Source organism: Cucumis melo, chromosome 3, assembly GCF_025177605.1.
Source record: "Cucumis melo cultivar AY chromosome 3, USDA_Cmelo_AY_1.0, whole genome shotgun sequence".
Taxonomy (NCBI): domain Eukaryota; kingdom Viridiplantae; phylum Streptophyta; class Magnoliopsida; order Cucurbitales; family Cucurbitaceae; genus Cucumis; species Cucumis melo.
Window position 1 is genome coordinate 10,771,810 of NC_066859.1, and position 19,111 is coordinate 10,790,920.

General features: G+C 36.4%; 1 protein-coding gene across 3 annotated transcripts; it reads left to right on the plus strand.

Annotated features, from left to right (window-relative positions):
• The first annotated feature begins 217 nt into the window (after positions 1–217).
• LOC103488687 (CMP-sialic acid transporter 1) lies at positions 218–16,994 on the plus strand. 3 transcript variants are annotated; one of them, XM_008447538.3, is made up of 9 exons: positions 218–323; positions 434–494; positions 846–929; positions 1,008–1,222; positions 1,325–1,403; positions 8,263–8,432; positions 15,686–15,872; positions 15,999–16,076; positions 16,714–16,994. In XM_008447538.3, the coding sequence occupies exons 2-9, from the start codon at positions 444–446 to the stop codon at positions 16,858–16,860; spliced, it is 1,011 nt and encodes a 336-aa protein (XP_008445760.2). In that variant the 5' UTR covers positions 218–323; positions 434–443; the 3' UTR covers positions 16,861–16,994. The 3 variants fall into 3 exon arrangements, with proteins under 3 accessions (XP_008445760.2, XP_008445759.2, XP_050938584.1); XM_008447537.3 differs by having other exon boundaries at positions 236–494; XM_051082627.1 differs by having other exon boundaries at positions 237–451.
• Positions 16,995–19,111: the final 2,117 nt, after the last annotated feature.

The window sequence follows — 19,111 nt, forward strand, 5'->3', positions numbered from 1 at the left end:
CTTTTGAAAACTTGTCCCAAAAGTCATTTAAACCTCTTTTTTAACCTATTTTTGGCAATTTTCCAAAGAAATTTAGATGGAAAGATAATAAATCACAAACAAAAATAAGAAAGACAAATTTTATTGCTCTACCGAACATAAATATTTGTTGGTTTTGTGGTAAATTATTCATTTAAAATCATTTATGGAAATTCAAATAAAATCATTTCTTAAAGCTTCCTTACCGGAATGGATGGCAAATGCTTCATTCAATAAAACAAATTTTCGTAAAAGAACATTCCAATTTCTTACGAGCTGAGATCTCCATCTCAATTTCTTTCTCCGTATGCCTTTGTCTTCTTCACCTCATCTTCGTTTCTCGTCGTTACTCCCTCGACTTCTTCGCTGTCGAGCCCTCGATACCCCGGATCTCTGATCTCCGTTTTCTTTGCAGATTGTTCGAAATGCAGTGGTACATAGTTGCTTTGCTTCTTACTGTGCTTACCAGTTCTCAGGTTTGTGATTGCAAATCAATTTTCTCTCATTTCATTCAACTGAATGGAAACTCGGTCACTCGCTCTCAGTCACATTTGGAACAACATGGATTGATGATAACGCTCTGTTAGATGTGAACAAATTGTGAATGTATTGTTAAGCTTCAGTGTAGTAGCTTCGGTTTCTTTAATTACTTGATGTACAATTCTAGTTTACATCTCTTCTTGCCTTGTCATTTCTGAAGCATCTGAGACTCCCCATTGTTCTATGCTTTACCGGGAAGGCGTTTTTCTAGTTTAGACAAGAGGGGTAATTGATAAGTTTTATTTTTGGTTAACGAATCCTTTTCTTTTTCTTTCTTCGTATGACAGGGAATTCTGACTACGTTATCACAAAGTAATGGTAGATATGATTACGACTATGCGACAGTCCCCTTTCTTGCTGAAGTTTTTAAGGTGCTTTGCATTCCTTTGTTCAATGTGATTTTCACTATTTTTTGTGTTGTTAATCTATAGATGATATGTATTTTGCAGCTTCTCGTGTCAAGTTTGTTTCTCTGGAAGGAGAGCCAGAAATCTCCTTCTCCAAAAATGACCACTGATTGGAGAACAGTTCGTTTATATCCGATTCCTTCAATTATATACCTGATCCACAACAATGTTCAATTTGCTACCCTGACATATGTGGATACATCCACGTACCAGATAATGGGGAATTTGAAGATTGTCACGACTGGAATTTTGTTCAGGTGGTTCTCTATCAAATACAAATTACTATGTTATATCAATACAAATCATTTCTGGAATCCTTATTCTCACACAAGAGCAGATATTTCTACTTCCTGATTTAGGCTGTTCCTAAGGAGGAAACTATCCAACTTGCAGTGGATGGCTATTATTCTGCTTGCAGTTGGGACAACCACAAGCCAGGTAACTGCAATACAAAAGAAATATGCTTCTGCTATTCTTCAAATCTGGCTTAAGGACTTGTTACTAATTATGGGAATTTCACGGAAGTGAAACATTCTTGGACATGTCTTTGATGAAAAGATGCGTGGTTATAACCGCAGAGTTAACCTGACCCCGAAGATTTGACGCTACAACAAGGGTTCCAATTTGTCCAACTTCTCTTTCCGATTGATGATGAAATGGAACCAATGGTATGGGACAATCTGAAACAAAACATGAAGAGTTTTTTATGAATAATACCTCAAGATGGTTTTATTAATGAATATGGGAGTCTTTTATAGGCCGAAAGCTAAACAAGAGTTAGTTATTTTCTTGAACTAACTAGCTATGAGTTAGTTATTTTTGAACTAACTTTCTATTGAACAAGAAACAAAAATATTAAATCTTAACTAAAATCAAGAAACCTAGGAAAAGTTAAAGAAACATCAAGAACTTAGGATGTTCTACATTTGACCCCTCCCTTAGCCAAAAACTCGTCCTCGAGTGCACATTAGGGGGCCAAAGAGAAATAATCAGGAGCATGGTAAGGAGAAAGATCAGAAATGTTGAATGATGGATTGTTTCTCAAGGTAGCTGGAAGATCTAAATGGTATGTATTGGGGCCGAGTCTTTCCAAAACTTGAAACAGACCAATGCATTTGTTGGTCATTTTAGAATGATGACCAGTAGGAAAACGTGATTTGCGAAGATATACCATAACAGGGTCACCCATTTGATATTCCTTGAAGCGCTTGTGAGAGTTGGCAGCCATTTTGTAAGAATCATTAGCAAGCTGTAAATGATCCTTCACTTCTTGGTGCATCTTGGAAATACGATTAGCCATGGCTTAAGCCTCCATATTGACATCAACAATGGAAGGAAGATGAGCTAAATCAAAAGCAACCTGAGGGAGACTAGTGTATACAACCTCAAATGGGGACTTCCCTGTTGAGAGATTTGCCATGTGATTAAAGGCGAACTCGGATTATGGCAATGCTAGGTCCTATTGTTGAGGCTTATCCCCACTAAGACATCGAATGAGGTTGCCAAGGGTACGGTTAGTAACCTCTGTTTGGTCGTCAGTTTGGGGGTGGCTGGCAGTACTAAACAACAAGTTTGTGTCAAATTTCTTCCATTCGGATCTTCAAAAGTGGCTCAAGAACTTAAAATCACAATCTGATACTATTGTTTTAGGAATGCCGTGTAACCTAACAATTTTTCGAAAAAACAGATTAGCAATATTCAAAGAATTAGAAGTTTTTTTGCAAGGGATAAAATGAGCCATTTTACTAAAATGGTCCACAACTACAAACACCGAATCATGACCCTACTGCGTTCTTGGTAAGCCTAACACAGTCCATAACTAAATCCTCCTAAATATTGGAAGGGATAGGTAAAGGGGTGTACAAACCCATGTTTTGAGAGTTACCTTCAGCGAATTGACAAATAGAACATCTTTTAATGAAGTTAGTTACATCCCTATTAAGCTGTGGCCAAAAGAACTTAGAGGAAATTGCAGTTAAAGTTTTGTCTCGGCCAAAATGGCCTGCCAAGCCACTAAAGTGGGCTTCCTTGATTATGGCCTCTCTTAGGGATGTATGGGATACACACAGAACATCACCTTTGAATAAAAAATTATTAACAATGTGGTAATTTTTGCAAGGTTTATGATTAGAACAAGCCTCCCAAATAATCCTAAAATCACTGACACTAGGATACAGAGTAGAAAGGTGATCAAAGGCAATTATTTGAGTTTTATGGGTGGTAAGGAGTATACCTTTTCGGCTGAAGGCGTCAGCAGCCTTATTAGACTTACCTGAAGTATGCTTAATCACAAAATCAAAGCGTTGTAAGAATTGGAGCCACCTATCATGCATTCTACTAATATTTTTTGAGAATTTAGAAATTTCAGAGAGAAATGATCAGTAAGTAAAATAGAATTATTAGCAAGGGATAGTGTTCCCATCATTTGAGGGCACGCATGAGGACATACGATTCTTGTTTGTAGGTACTCTAATTTTATCTTGAAGCACTTAATTTTTCACTAAAATACTCTAAAGGGTGGCCCTCTTGACTAAGGACAGCTCCTATACCTAAACCCAAGGCATGAACAATGACCTCAAATGGTTTATCAAAGTTAGGTAATTTTGAAACAGGGGGGTAGCCGACGCTTTTTTCAACTGCAAGAAGCTGTCTTCTTCAATTTGTTGCCACTGGAAACTATCTTTCTTTAAACAATTTGACAAGGGAGCTGCAATAGTGCTAAAATTCCTGATAAATCTTCGGTAAAAGGAAGCTAAACCTAAAAAACATTGAATATCTTTTGGAGTTTTTGGTTAAGGCCAAGAACTAATAGAATAAATCTTTTTAGGATCACAACACCACCATTAGAACTTATTATAAAGCCAAGAAAATGAATGCTATAACATAGAAAATCAAACTTTTTAAGGTTAATTTGGAGCTCATTTTCTTGTCTCGTAAGATAGTAAAGAGTGAATGGAGATGTTTAAGATGATCTTCTTTAGTGGAGCTGTAGAGTAGTATGTCATCAAAGTATACCACAATGAATTTGTTTAAGAAAGGTTGGAGGATTTGGTTCATTAGGCGCATAAAAGTACTAGCGGCATTTGACAAACCAAAGGGCATAACTAACCATTCAAACAACCCTTCATTGGTTTTGAATGCTATTTTCTACTCATCATCTGGTTTAATTTTAATTTGGTGTTAGCCACTCTTAAGATCTACTTTAGAAAAGATATAGGCATTACCTAATTGGTCGAGGAGATCGGATAGACGAGGGATGGGGAACCTACATTTGACTGTAATTTTGTTTATGGCTCTACTGCCAACACAAAATCTTCAACTGCACTCTTTTTTTGGTGTAAGTCTAGGACAGCACAAGGACTTAAGCTTGGTTGAATATGACCTTTGCTAAGGAGTTCTTCTACTTGTTCATGAAGAATTTGGTACTCCCTAGGGTTCATTCGTAGTGTGGTAGATTAGGTAATATGCTACCGGGCATTAAGTCTATTGTGTGTTGTATGTTCCTAAGAGGTGGCAAAGAGTTGGTTGATTATGTGATTTTTGGGAATACCACTAGAAGATGAGTAATCTGAATAGGTAGGTTAGTTTTTGTGGATGTAATGTTGGCTCCTTTAATGACAAAGGCTAAAAGAGGTGTGGCATTCGATGACATGAAATCTTTACAATTGAGAACTGTGAAGAGTTGTTTGCCATTACTAGATCTAGGTTTTGTTTCAGGTGAGTTGCCTATGGGTAAAAGAACCACTCATCTACTCATCCAATCAAACTCAATGGTGTTAGCTCTACCACTATGTACACAATTAGTGTCATACTGCCAAGGACGTCCTAAAAGGATATGGCAAGCATCCATTTCTAGAACATCGCATATAATTTGATTTTTAAAGTGCTGTCCTATGGATAACGAAATAGTGCAAGCCTCTTTAATAGTAGCTTCTCCCCCTTTTTTGATCCAACTAACTTTATAGGGGTTTGGGTGGATTCTGTTTTTAAATTTAGGGTAGTAACAAGCTTTTTAGACACTATATTTTCACTACTACCACTATCAATAATAACTTGACGCACTTCACTGTTAATTGTGCATCTTATTCTGAAAAGAGAGTTTCTTTGAGGTATGCGATCAGCTGTTGGGGTGAGGACTCTTTGAACAACATTAGACAATTGATCTCCCTCATCCGGAGTTGAAATTTCATAGATATTGTCATCTGAATCATCATCTTCTTGCCCTTCTTTAATTGTCAAAGCTCTTCTTTAAGGGCACTCGTTTGGGAGATGTCCTTGTTGACCACACCTGAAACATTTACCCAAAGTAGGACGATTATAGATATTGTCAACTTTCTTTTTACTAGAGCTTTCACCTGGTTTTGTGGTTAGGTTTTTGAGTGGAATGTCATCCTTCTTGATGGGCCGTGAAGATGTGAATGAGCTCCCTTGTTGAAAATTTCTAAACGAGTCAGTGAGATTCGTCTTTTGTTGCTGTTTATCCAAATTGCTCCTTTGTTGTTAAGTCTTCGTTTTCTTGATCTCATCACTCTCTTCCATCTTGGACGCCAAAGAAATAGTATCTGAAAGAAAAGTGAGTGGATGTAAGTTGACAATGTCTTTAATTTTATCCCGCAAACCGTGAACAAATCTAGAAATTTGTTGATGTTCAGTTTTAGGAAGATTGTTGCGAGTGTCTAGTCTATAGAACTCTTCTGTGTAGTCTATGATATATCCCGAGCCTAGGTGACATTGTTGATATTGATTGTAGAGCAATTGTTAGTAGTTGATCGGTAGGACTCTTTTTCTGGAGCCTTAGCATTTTTGGCCAGCTTTTAATCGGTTGTTTACCAAATAAACACCTGATAATTTTGGAGTTGATCCCACCGTGCACTACTGCTACCTTGGAGATTGAAAGCCACCGACTGGACCATCTTGTATTATGGAGTATTAGCCTAGTCAAAAAAGATCTCTACATTCTTGATCCAATCAAGAAATTTTTCAATGTCCATTCAGCCGTTGAGTGCAAGAAGATCCACCTTCATTCTTATTTCTTGATCTTCTTGATTGAATGGTAGAAAACCCAGTCTTCTTTGCGGATCTTGATGAACATTCAATAGATCGTCTTGATTGGAAGAGTCAGAATCATCCATCATGTGCCCTGGAAGGTTGTTCCCATAGAGTTGATTGTTGTGGACGTGTATAACTTGGTTTCTTGGCCGTTCTTGATTTGCTGCAGCTTCGTTTCTTGGTACTTCTTGTTGATTCAACTGTTCTTGATTTTCTGTAGCTTGGTTTCTTGGAGGTTGAATTGGTGCGACTTCTTTGATGGGTTGCTCATGAATTCGAGTGATGAGATTTGTCAGATCGACTATTGATTGTTGCATATCCACTTGTCCCTTTCGGAGTTCTTTAATGGCTTGTTCCACCAACTGCAAGTGTCTGTTTACGAAGGCTTCTGCGTCCATGGTTGGGAATGGCGAAGATCTGAGTTTAGGAAGGAAGTGAGCTAGGATCGAGCTCTCTGATACCAATTGATGCAAAACATGGAGAGTGTTTTATGAATAATACCTCAAGATGGTTTTATTAATGTATATGGGAGCCTTTTATAGGCTCAAAGCTAAACAAGAGTTAGTTATATTCTTGAACTAACTAGCTATGAGTTAGTTATTTTTGGACCAACTTTCTTTTGAACAAGAAACAAGAATATTAAACCTTAACTAAAATCAAGAAACCAAGGAAAATTTAAAGAAACATCAAGAAAGTTAAATAAACATCAAGAACCTAGGATGTTCTGCATCACAATCCTAGGGGTCACTTCCCTATGTTACCTTTGTTACCTTTCTTTATGAAATAATGAGCATTACAGAATAATGATCTCGTTCTTCCTCTATCAGTGCCCTCCGACCCTCTAGCCCATGAAACGTACAACTCGATCTTTAGGTTCCTGTATTCTTGGTCGACTTTCTTTGTCCCTTGGCACTCTATAAGCAGCTATTCTCGTCTTGGCCGCCAGGGGAGCTTCTTCCTTTTCTGTACTTACAGTCGATACTAAGAGCTTCTTGATCGAATGAAAGCAGAAGGAAATGGAGGGAAGAGAAACAAGAACTAGGCTTACCTTGACAAGCTTAAGAAAATCAGAGTGATAAGAATAGTCATACCTAATGGCTAGACCTTTCTTGGAATTACAGATAGTGGAAGAGCTTGTAGATCAAGTGAGGTGGAGGAATGGAATTAATTAGACTGATTAACGTTTAAGCTAGTTATGAGTACAGATGGTGAGATGGATGTAATTCATAAAATGAAAGGCAAGAAATAAAGGAGTCAAGAGCAATATTGAAGGGTTGAATGACAACACTGCCAAAGATCCAGGAAGGAACATGGATTGAGGAGCAGCAAAAATTGTTTCTCTAATTTTTCCGTCTATCCATATCATATGCTCCTAACTAACAGAGAGTTAGTATAGGTTGCCTATACAGGAATGACGTGCCAGAACTAAGGAATTTAGAAATCAAACCAAGCTTAACACTAACTCACTTAATGAGTGCTTGAATATAATTGCCTTCAGAATCATCTACAACAGAAATGCAACGTTCAAGCATTAGGATGGTGATGCAATAATGACTCAATAATAATAAATAGACAATAGATTAATGTATTTCATTGGTTTCATGCTTTTTTTATAACCCGTGAGTGTCTGGGCCAATTTATGTGCATCTTGACTAGTATCACATGACAATCCATCATTTGATACCCTACTATATTTGTGTGCCATGGAAGCTCATGAGATGTTAAAAACTTGGTAAATGACCACCATTGATTGAGCATATTCACTCTAAATCCTTTATTAAACTCATGGCTTGTTTAATCCTTATCTTTGCATTTTGAATTAGGATTCTTATATTTCTGACTAGTAAATGAAAAGACAAACAAGATATCCAAGCTATAGTTAAGGAGCTAAATCATTTAAAATTACATATCTTAAATTTTGAAGCATCTCATATCAAAGATTTATGAACGAAATTCAAATCAAAATAGATGTACTTTTAGATTATTCTCTCTGTAATTAGTAGTTAATTTTTTAGATTATCCCTTCCCTAGTTAAACATGAATTTCTAATGATATATGTCCTATGGGTGTCTCACGAGCCTATGCATGTTATAGAATTGTTGGCTTCTAAGCCTCCTATGCTTGCTCCACCGGCTTTGATAAACCTCCCTTTTTCCAAATTATAATTGTAATAATTAGTTATTGACGTGTTCTTAAAATTTAATTGGTTTGTTCCTTTTCTTCTTTGTACAATTTTTAATTGGTTCAGGTTAAAGGGTGTGGAGAGGCTTCATGTGAATCTCTTCTCTCAGCACCAATTCAAGGATACATGCTAGGGATTCTTTCTGCCTGTCTTTCAGCATTAGCAGGCATTTATACAGAGTTCTTAATGAAGAAAAATAATGATTCTTTATATTGGCAGAATGTTCAGTTATACACGTAGGTATCCATCCTTTTATTTCTATCAGGTTCCTTACTCTTTTTGTCTCGATCTTCTGCTTGGAATAATTGACAATTAAAGTTAGAACTGGGATTTTTACTTTCCACAAAATAATGATGTGATCATGAGCATGGAATTTTGAAGGGAAGTTCCAGATGTACTTCGATGATAGTGGACTGTGAATTTTCTTTCCCTTTACTTATGTCAAGATTAGGATAATATGCATAATCAATAGAAGAACAAGGTGGTGTAGTTTTATAACCACTGAATGTACCTTCTACTTGTTCTGTGGGAAGGAACTAGCTATCTAGAGCTTGTTACTTTCGCTAGTTTATTTGTAAAGCATAAGGAAGCATATTGATGAAACCTTGGCTTTGTTTCAATATAAAAAGAAATGAACCTTCCAAGAATTAAGTTTATGTTCATTTTTTTATCAATGAGGGGTGAAGTCGAAAATGCTCAATCCTCTCTCCTCCTTTCCCTTCTCTTCCTCCTAGTCTATGTCGAAAAAAACTTCCCAATTTTACCGCAAGAGTTTTAGAAAGAGGAATTTAATTAGAGGCAATACACAAAAGCTCTTAAAGATGTATTGATTTTGGGATGGATTTGAAAACTAAAGGGGCAGCCTCCTTTTATAGCATAGGAACCACCCCCTTCCATAAAATTCAACGATGTGGGACCCTGGGACCCCCATCTTGCCAACCCAACAGTCTAGCTTGCAACAATGAACTGTTTTTTAACCATCCCTTGGGTGCCATAAACTTCAGCCCCATCCACCATGACTGGACCTCCACATAAGTCCATATTGATAAAGAAGAAAGTCTTTAAAATAGAGTTAATCCATCTACTCGTGGTTATCATTTATGTATATCAGAATCAACAAGAGACTAGACGTGCTCCCTTGAAAAACACTGGAGTACCATTCGTTGGATTAATGAAGTGTTCAACACCTTGTTGCACCATTAAACCAAATTTTTTTCAAGAAAACTGGGGTTGATGACCAAGTCATTTGGATTGAAAAGTTATCTAACAAGAATTGATTTTCTGCAAGTCAAGCTTGAGTACAATGGAGGAAAAAGTTGCACCTTAATACCTGCCGGTGATGGAAGAAAAGGATGGAAACTTTTTATAAGCCTCCAAACTTTTACATCTCTGACAATAAAAGCTCCATTTATGGGGGTCAACCACCATCCTTTAAAGAAGTTGTTCTAAAAGAATAGCCAATCAAGTGGCTTTTCCTAACAAACAGACTCGGTATCCAATAGAAATGAGATCATTTAGCGCCCCATCTACCTCCATTGAGCATAGACCGTTGACAGTCAAAAACTTCTTACTTTTTGATACTTCCCACAATATTGTTCTGAAGCTGTCTTCCATGACAACTTGTACAAGATTCTTTGAGCTCTACTAGCTGATGTCACAGTGTATTGTTCGATTCCACCTTTAAGCCCAACGAGGATATAAAGCGATGCAAAAATAGAGAACAAGTACAAATTCTTGCGACCTATAAGGGGATGGATGGAAAAACATGGCCTCCTTTCTTCTCCAATACCCTCCGTGGAACCATGTGGAATTTTACAAGAACCAACTACCAAGTGGTGGCTTCATATGGAGGATGGATAAAAGTTTGTGGCTTATCTACGGACAAATGGATCATGGATAAATTCAAATACATTGAAGAGGCATGCAGTTGTTTTGTGGAATTAGCAAAAAATACTCAATATGATGGATTCTATGGAAATCGGCCTTCGGGTTTGATACAACTCTACGAGCTTCATCCCAGCCAAAATTTGTCCCAATACTGGTATGGCCTATTTTAATTCCTTCATTGATTGCAGTGAATTCATTGACATGCCTCTCTGAAATAGCAACTTCACATGGAATGATTTTCTCATTACTACTAACAAAAATTGATAGATTTCTTTGCCTAGATACTTGTCCGGCAAAGTTAAGAGGCAACAATGAAAAGATTGGATAGACCCACCACTGAACTCCCTTTGCTATTGACCTTCGGCAAACAGAGATGGAGCTCAACTCCATGATAGAGACCCCCTATCATTCAGCAATACAGCAGAAGAGGAAAGAAAGCCAACAAATAGATAAGTTGTTAATAGAGTCTGTTATAGAAGTCTTATAAAAGTTAGTTAGAAAAGTTAGGAGAAAAAGCTTAAATAGTACCTTAGTCTGAAGGAGTAGGGTGTGAATTCTTATGAAGAAGTATTCCTTTGTTCATTCTTGAGAGACAGAATGACAAAGAGAGGGAAATTACTTTCTGTATTAGAATTCTACTATCAATAAAACAATCTTACTTGATTGATTACAAGAACAGGTCCCATCACTCCATTAGAAGTTTGAAAATATGTGGTTAAATCATGCAAATTTTCTTCCGTTTGTTGAAGATTGGTTGAAGCACGACCCACTTATGGTTTGACTGGGCTATGGTTTCATACAAAAATTAAAAGGCCTTATGTGGGTTGTTGGGAGACTGAATGTAAGCAGAATTACTGGGAATCTGAGGGTGTGGAATGAGTGAGAAATTGATGGCAGAATGGAAATGAGATCGTGAAGTGTGAAAACTGTGTAAAGAGCATTAAGTTGAAAACTGTGGGAACGGAATGAGTTTGGTATTACAAATCAGATCCAAAATGTGCAATCCAAACATGAGTTTTGGATTACATTACATTGCAAATTCATTCCTTTATGGGCCCCAAACAGCCAAAAAGTGGCTCTTCAAAAATGGAACCATTGGATATTGGGCTCATTCAATCCCAAAGAGCATGCTTTTTTAGAGAATCCCAAAAAGCATCTTTGATGAGGGGTCTATTTGTTATTGATTTGAAAGCTGAAGAAAACCCCTTCAGTGAAGATTTGGACAAAAGACGTTTTCCATTAAAGAACATATTCTATGGGTGAATGAAGAGTTTAAATGAGAAAAATGCTGAGTGAGATGTGTATATAGAGGGAGATGAATATACCACTTTTTTCCATAAATATGCTGCGGCAAAGAAGAGAGAAAACAGCATCGCAGATATTCTAAGTGAACAGAGCAGTAACCTGACTAGCAATGCAGAGATTGGGAATGAAGTTATCTCCTTTTACAAATCTCATTATAGAAGAAAGCACGACACAAGATTCCTCCCTTATTGTTTCTCTGGGATTCTATTAGTAGTGATGAATGTAGATCCCTTAAAGAACCCTTCACCATTGAAGAAATCTAGGCATTGAACGCTTTGAGCACTAATAAAACCCCTGGACTCAATTGAGACTCGGCTGAATTCTTTACGAAGTCATTGAACATCCTTAAAGAAGACTTATTTAAATTTTACAGCGTTCCACATTTTTTTATCAAAATGGAACTATCAATTCAAGTGTCAATGAAACAGACATACATACATTTGCCTCATTCCTAAGAAGATTGCTTGAAAGTTGGTGACTATTGTCCGATTCTACCCTTACCACGGATACAAGATCATTGCACGTGTTCTCTCAAACCATCTCAAAAAGGTTCTTCCATCTTCCACCTTCCACCTTCCATTATGGGCTACCAATCCACCTTTGTTAGAGGAAGAGAAATTTTATATGCCTCTCTTATTGCTAATGAGATCAACAAGGAATGACATAGAAAGAAAGTGCAAGGTGTGGCCATCAGGTTAGATGTGGAGAAAGCATTGGACAAGTGGATTGGGACTATCTAGATGAACTATTGAATATCAAGGATTCGCTTGTACATGGAGAAACTGGAGCAGAGGCTGCATCTCGTCCACTAACTTTCTCAATCATCTCAATAGTGAACTGGCAAAATTTAAACCAACATGGGGCCTTAGACAAAATTTAAACCAGGCGGGTTGTTTCGTGAGATTAGTTGAAGTGCGCGTAAGCTGACCTGGATACTCACAGATAACGGAAAAAAAAAACATGGGCGGCCAGTTATGGATTAATTAAAGGATGCTCCCCTTGCAATGGGGCTATTTATATAAATCATCTCCTATTTTCCAATGAGTCCATTCCCTTTTCATCAAACAAAGAGGAAGATATTGATAATCTCTTTGGTTTGGTTACATTCTTTGAAGAAGCTTTAGGCCTTCACATTAACTACCAAAAGTCTGAATTTTAGGGGATTATGTGCCATACGGTGGGTTGAGGTCATTGCCAGGAGATTTGATTGCAAAGTGGGTTCATGGAAAACTGAATATTTGGGGCTTCCCCTTTATGCCAAGCCATCAACTTTCTCCTTTTTGCAGCCGATCATGGACAAGATTGACAAGAGACTCCAATCATGGCATTACAACTTTCTCTTTAAAGAAGGTAGATTAACTCTTCTAAAGGCTACTCTAACGAATGTACCCATGTATTACCTATCTCTCTTTCAAATGCCATTCAAAGTTGTGGAGTACACTGAGAAATGATTAAAAAACTGTTTATGGTGTGGAAACCATAATAACCACTCTCATCTTTTGAGATGGCAAATCCTTGAGCAACCCATGAAAGAAGGTGGTGTAGACATTTTTTATATCAGGCTTAGGAACAAATCCCTCCCTGCTAAATTGCTTTGGCGCTTCAGATTTGAAAGAGGAGCTCTTTGGAGGAATCTTATCAAAATCAAATACCTATCCTGTCACTTAGATCCCAAACCCACATAATATCAGTTTACCTCTTGCAAAAGTCTGGTTTCATTTCATGTTATGAAGCAGAATCTCATTTATGATAACATTCTGTACAATATCGGAAATGGTGCATTGGCTGCCTTTTGTTTTATGGTTTAGCACATCTCTTAAATTTTTGTTTCCTGGTTTGTTTGCCGTAGTGGAAACAAAATTGGCCAGCGTTTCCTATGTACGGAGTCATTAATATGAACGAGCAAGCCCTCCATTTTTGAAAACTTTTAAAAAATGAGGAGATTGAGGAGTTGGCCACCCCATTAACACCTTGCCAGGTTTTGGAAATTGGAGTCTAATGGCGTTTACTCCACTAGATCTCTCCTCCATCATCTATCTCACACAGAAGCAAAGCAAACACCAATTTTGATGTTCTCGTTATCTATGGAAGTTCCCTTGCAGTAAAAGGATTAAATACTTATTTGCCACTCTTGCCTCAATATTATATATCAGCTTCAAAGTTTGATGTCCCTCAATCAAGCTCTCTCCCCCTGTTGCCTTTGTCAAAACAACAGTGAAAACATGAACCACATCTTTTTCCGCTGCCCTTTTCTTCAGGCCATATGGTTTGAGATTTTCAGTGTCTTCAAATGGTATTTGGTGCCTCCATTTACTTCTTTGGATGATTAAACTGATTTTTTTGGAATATCCCTTCAAAGATCATAAGGCAATGGCAGTCCAGCATTATACATGCGGTTTTGTCAAGGATTTAGGAGGAAAGAAATGATCGGATCTTCAACAATAGTTCACAATTATCAAATGAAATCCTTGAATTGTCCATCTCTAATGCATTTTTTTTGGTGTAAACATTTACCGCTTCTTAAAGATCTTAGCATTAGTTACCTTGCCTATTAATTGGATTCATTTGTATATCGTTTGGATTATCAAAGGTATATTATCTTTCGCTGTTTAGGGCCCCTAGCTTGGTGTGTAAGAGTATTGAAAAACACATGAGAGATTATCTGTGGGAGGAGGTGGATGAAGGCCACGGCTCCCATCTGGTAAGTTAGGAGATGGTGGGCCGCCATGTGAGTCAAGGGAATTAAGGATTATCTTAAAATCTGTAACAGAGCTTTGTTGGCAAAGTGACTTTGGCACTTTTATCCTGAACCCGATCCTTTATGGCATATAATTATTGTGAGCAAGCATGGTTCCAATCCTTTTGAGTGGACGAAGAAAGAGGTTAAAGGCATTTTCCGAAATCCATGGAAGAATATTTCTTTCGAGCTCCTTACCTTTTCATGGTTTACTTGTTTTGTAGGGGATGGAAAGGACACTTACTTTTGGGAGGACCAATAGGTGGGGGAGAATTTACTCTGTTCAATATTTCCGCATTTGTATCATTCATTTTCTTCCAAAAATTGTACTATTTCAAATATTTTGGTGAGATTTGAGAATTCTGTGTTTTTCTCTTTCGAGTTCTGTTGACCAACAGGGAAACGACAAAGATGACCTCTCTTCTTTTCTTGTTTGAGGGGTGCTCTTTTAAAGAGGAGAGAAGAGATGTTCGTGTTTGGAACTCTAATCCTAGTTGGGGATACACTTTTAAATCTCTGTTTACTTTGTTGTTGGATCCCACTCCTCTTAAGGAGTCTGGTTTTGATGTGGTCTGGAGGACTAAGGTTCCTAAGAAAGTTTAATTTTTTTATTTGGCAAGTCTTGCTTTGTTGGATTAATACCATTGATAGGCTTGTTAGGAAGAGAACTTTGCTTGTCAGGCCTTTTTGCTACATCTTTGTCAAAAGCCAGAGGGAGATCTTAATCATCTTTTCTCAAAGTGCCAGTTCGCGAGGGCCGTGTGGAGCTCTTTCCTATGGGAGTTCGGTGTTAGCTTTGCCGGTATGTAGAGTGTCAGAATGACGATCGAGGAGTTCCTCCTCCATTCACCCTTCAGAGACAGGGGTTTTTTTATCGCTTGTTGGGGTATGTGTTGTTATTTGGGACATTTGGGGCGAGAGGAATGGTCGGGTGTTTTGGGGTAGGGAGAAGGGGCATAGTGAGATTTGGTCTTTGGTTAGATTTCGCGTGTCTCTTTGGGATTTGATTTCAAATAACTTTTGTAACTATTTCTATTGAGAGCAATAAACACGAAACCAAGACTTACGTGGAAACCAGAGAACCGGGAGAAAAACCACAATGTTTTTAGTTTTATTATTTTTCTGATGAAATGGGAGAATAAATAGAATACAATAAAGAGTAAAAAAGGAAAAGATTTAGGAAATAGGGAAAATCTTCCATATTCTTTAAAAACTACTCCGAAGTCTAACAATTCCATAGGCAATATTTTACTTTGTTGGTCCCTTTTTTAATGGGGTTGTTTGGTTGTACTGGTTATTTTTGTAAGCTCTTATATTCTTTCATTTTTTTCTCAATGAAACATGTTGATTTCATAATAAAAAAAAATAAAATAAAAGAAAAAAAAGAAAAAAAAGAAATCGTTTTTTATCCATCTTTTTTATATCTTTATGAACGATGATTTAGAAGAGCAATGTCTCCTTGTGTAATTCTTAAGTCTTAGCGAAGTTATCACCTTTTGAAATCCATTCACGTGGTCAGAAGGCATTAACATTGGAATCATTTTGATTGGGCTTTTCCAGGTTTGGGGCGATTTTTAACATGGCACGGCTTGTCGCTGATGATTTTAGGGGTGGATTTGAGAAGGGTCCATGGTGGCAACGTCTTCTCAATGGATACAGTATTACTACCTGGATGGTGGTTATTAATCTTGGGTCCACTGGGCTTTTGGTTTCATGGCTGATGAAATATGCTGATAATATTGTTAAGGTAGCTGTTTATCTTCGGACGTGGCTTTGTGTTTTACTTCACCAGTCCTCCATACGCTTCATTTCTTATTGCTTTTCTTTTAATAAGATATGACTATCTCATGGTCCTTCCTGTCTTATAATTTAGGTGTATTCTACTTCAATGGCAATGCTTCTTACGACAATCCTATCTGTGTATCTGTTTAACTTCAAGCCAACACTGCAGGTAAACTGATTATGAATTTTTTCTGTTTCAATCTCTTCATACCATGTAGCTGCTATATCTTGAGTCCTCATGTTCATAATGTAGCGATTTGCTACTTAATTTAAAGGCAAATTATTTGGAAAAAAACGAAAAGCCCTTTTGAAAATTTTGACTGTGCAAAATATTGTTGTGTTACTTTTTCTTATGGACCGGAATAACATAGGTCTAATTTAGTAACCATTTTGTTTTTTCTTTTTAGTTTTTCAAAATTAAGTCGCCTATTTTCTCTCTTTTTTTTTTTACTATGGTTTGCATTTTTTGTTTAGTACAAGAGCTGAATTCTTAGCGAAATTCTAAAAACAAAAACAAAAATTTTAAACCTGTTTTTTTTTTAATAATTTTCAAAATTTGACTTGGTTTTTGAAAACCTGAGTAAAATGTATATAACAAAGGAATTTAGACGTAGAAGAGGCATTCAAAACCTAAAAATCCAAATGGTTACGGAATGAATGTTTAAAACATTGTTTATAGCAAATGTGGGCTCGTGGATTTTACATATTTTTCTACCATTTTTCTTACTCTCCCTTCAAAGCTAAATTTGACTTGGGTTATTTCAAACCTCTAATTTTAGCCATTTTCCTTTTTTGTTGTGAAACAGCTTTTCCTAGGCATTATTGTGTGCATGATGTCTCTTCACATGTATTTTGCTCCTCCTCAAATGCTCGTAGATTTGCCTCCAGTGGTAAAATCAGAAGACCTGGAGTGTCTCGTAGAGGTTTCCAGTGATCGTAGAACAGATTCTTGATCTACAATTTTCTTGTTCTTTTTATTATTTTCGATCTCAACGCACTTGTCATTTGGTGTGTCTGTATTGTTAAAGATTATATTGCTGAGTAATATAAATATGTGTAGAGCCTAGAATTTAGAACTTGTTATTAACTTTGCTCATTCTAAAATTCTAAAACAAGCTCACCCACGTATTAAAATATGAAATATAAAAAATGTAAGGATGCACTTAATATACTTGGTTGGATTCGAAGTGTTTTAGATAATTTACACCCAGTGATAGCAATATTATGGACATATTAAAAAAGAAAAAAAAAGGGTCTAAAAGCTGTGCTTTGTTTTTGAAGAGGTGATTGTTCCATTCAAGCCGAATTGATCACAAAGAAGCTCTAACAAAGCTGCTTCCGTAGATAATCTTCAATAGCAAGGGATAGCAAGCTTGTAATACTCGTAGGAAAGGCAACATACGAAGAGGCATGATGGATGCACATATTACATTTGATATATACTTGATATCCTACTGATTTACATTTGATATGCTTTGTAAAGATATACATACATCTAGTTGCAAATTGACAGTCGTAAATTATTTAAACAAAAAAAAGTTATTAGTAGCGACAAACCTTCCCCCAACATCACTCTTTCACACTAGCACTTCTCTAGACCATTGCTCCATCTCATTGCCAATCAACTCCATCGACCAATGTACATCTAGACGGTTGTCGATCATTATTTGCCACTTTTTCTTTACTATCTTTCTTTCACCCAACATCTCTCTTACATAAACTAGCATTGTTCCACACTATCTTTTATCCATCACCACTCCACTTTATTGCCACTTACCTTCGTTGACCATTGCACATCATTTTGTTGACAATATTTGGGATAGAAAATAGTTGCAAATCAAAATTTAAATTTTTGTCGGATTTGCAGAATATCATATATGAGTGACACCTTCAAAATAGCATATTCAAATCACTATCCAAGGTAATTTGTCAATAATCTTACACACAATTAATAATATAAATCTATCTGAAATTAATAATAGTAAATCTATCTGAAAATTAGGGGTTGTTAAAAAAATGATAAGTAATAATAAGACACATCTAAAATTTTTTAGCAAAACAAGTGTAGTCATTCTCTTTATCTTATTTATTTTTCTAAGTGTTTAAAATTCGAAAACTATAGTAAGTTCGACATTTTTAAAACACATCAAACATTAAGGGGGCGTTTGGAGCAAGGAGTGATTATAATAATTTGTGTGTCGATGTTGCTTCCTTTTTTTAGTAGCTGCTATTAGTATTTTCGCTTTTGTTTGACTTTCTACTTTTACTTGTAAATATTTGGAGTTTAGTGAGAGAAGGGTGAGTGAGGAGGAGGAGGAGAATGGGAAGTAAGAACAAGTATTTTCATAATATTAATATTAGAAAAATTCAAACAATAATACTAGGGTCAAACATGGAGTAGGAATGATCATATCTAACCCAACAAGCAAGAAGATGAGCCATATCAAACAAATCAAAAGAAACAGGAACAAAATTTTAAAAATAAAAGTAAATAGTTGGAAGACATGCAGAATTTGTGATAGAAGAAGAAGACCTTCTGAGAAATGAAAAAGGTGTTTTAGGTTGAGTGTGAAAATGACTCAAGGAGAAAACGATTAGATAATTCTTTATTTTTTTTCTTTCTTCCGCTATTTGCTTGGGATTCGAAGAAATTGTTGGCGAGTGTGAAAATGATGGGTTTCCTTGGGGAGAAGAAGAAGAAGCTGCAGTTAGCGTGCAAAATTCCTGATTGGAGAGGGACTTTCCCATATTTCCAAAATTTTAAAAGTTGGACGTAGTGTTTCCTCTAAACCCTAAACTTAGTTTGATACCGAGAACATATAACTCTTCTAACATTTTTTTTTTCTATTTTATCGATAGTTTTTGGTTTTTCCAACAAGATCTTGGTCAGTATTAAGGGAAATTTCCAAAAATATAACAAACCAGTGAAATATTTACGGTCCGTATAACAAAGTCCATGAAGTCAACTATTTTTAAAATATTTCAAGTTTGCCCTTCCGTTTTTCTTCCCTCTTTGTTCGTTCCATTGTCTTTTCTTTTTTTTTTTTCTTTTGCTTTCTCCTCATCTTCGTCTATTTCATCGTCTTTCATTCTTTTTTTTCGTTTAAGATCGTGTATCAAATATAAAAGATTTATTTTTTTTTCAAACTTTTATTTGGTTGTTCAAGATCGTGTACTGGATATAAAAGATTGGAAAAAAAAAAC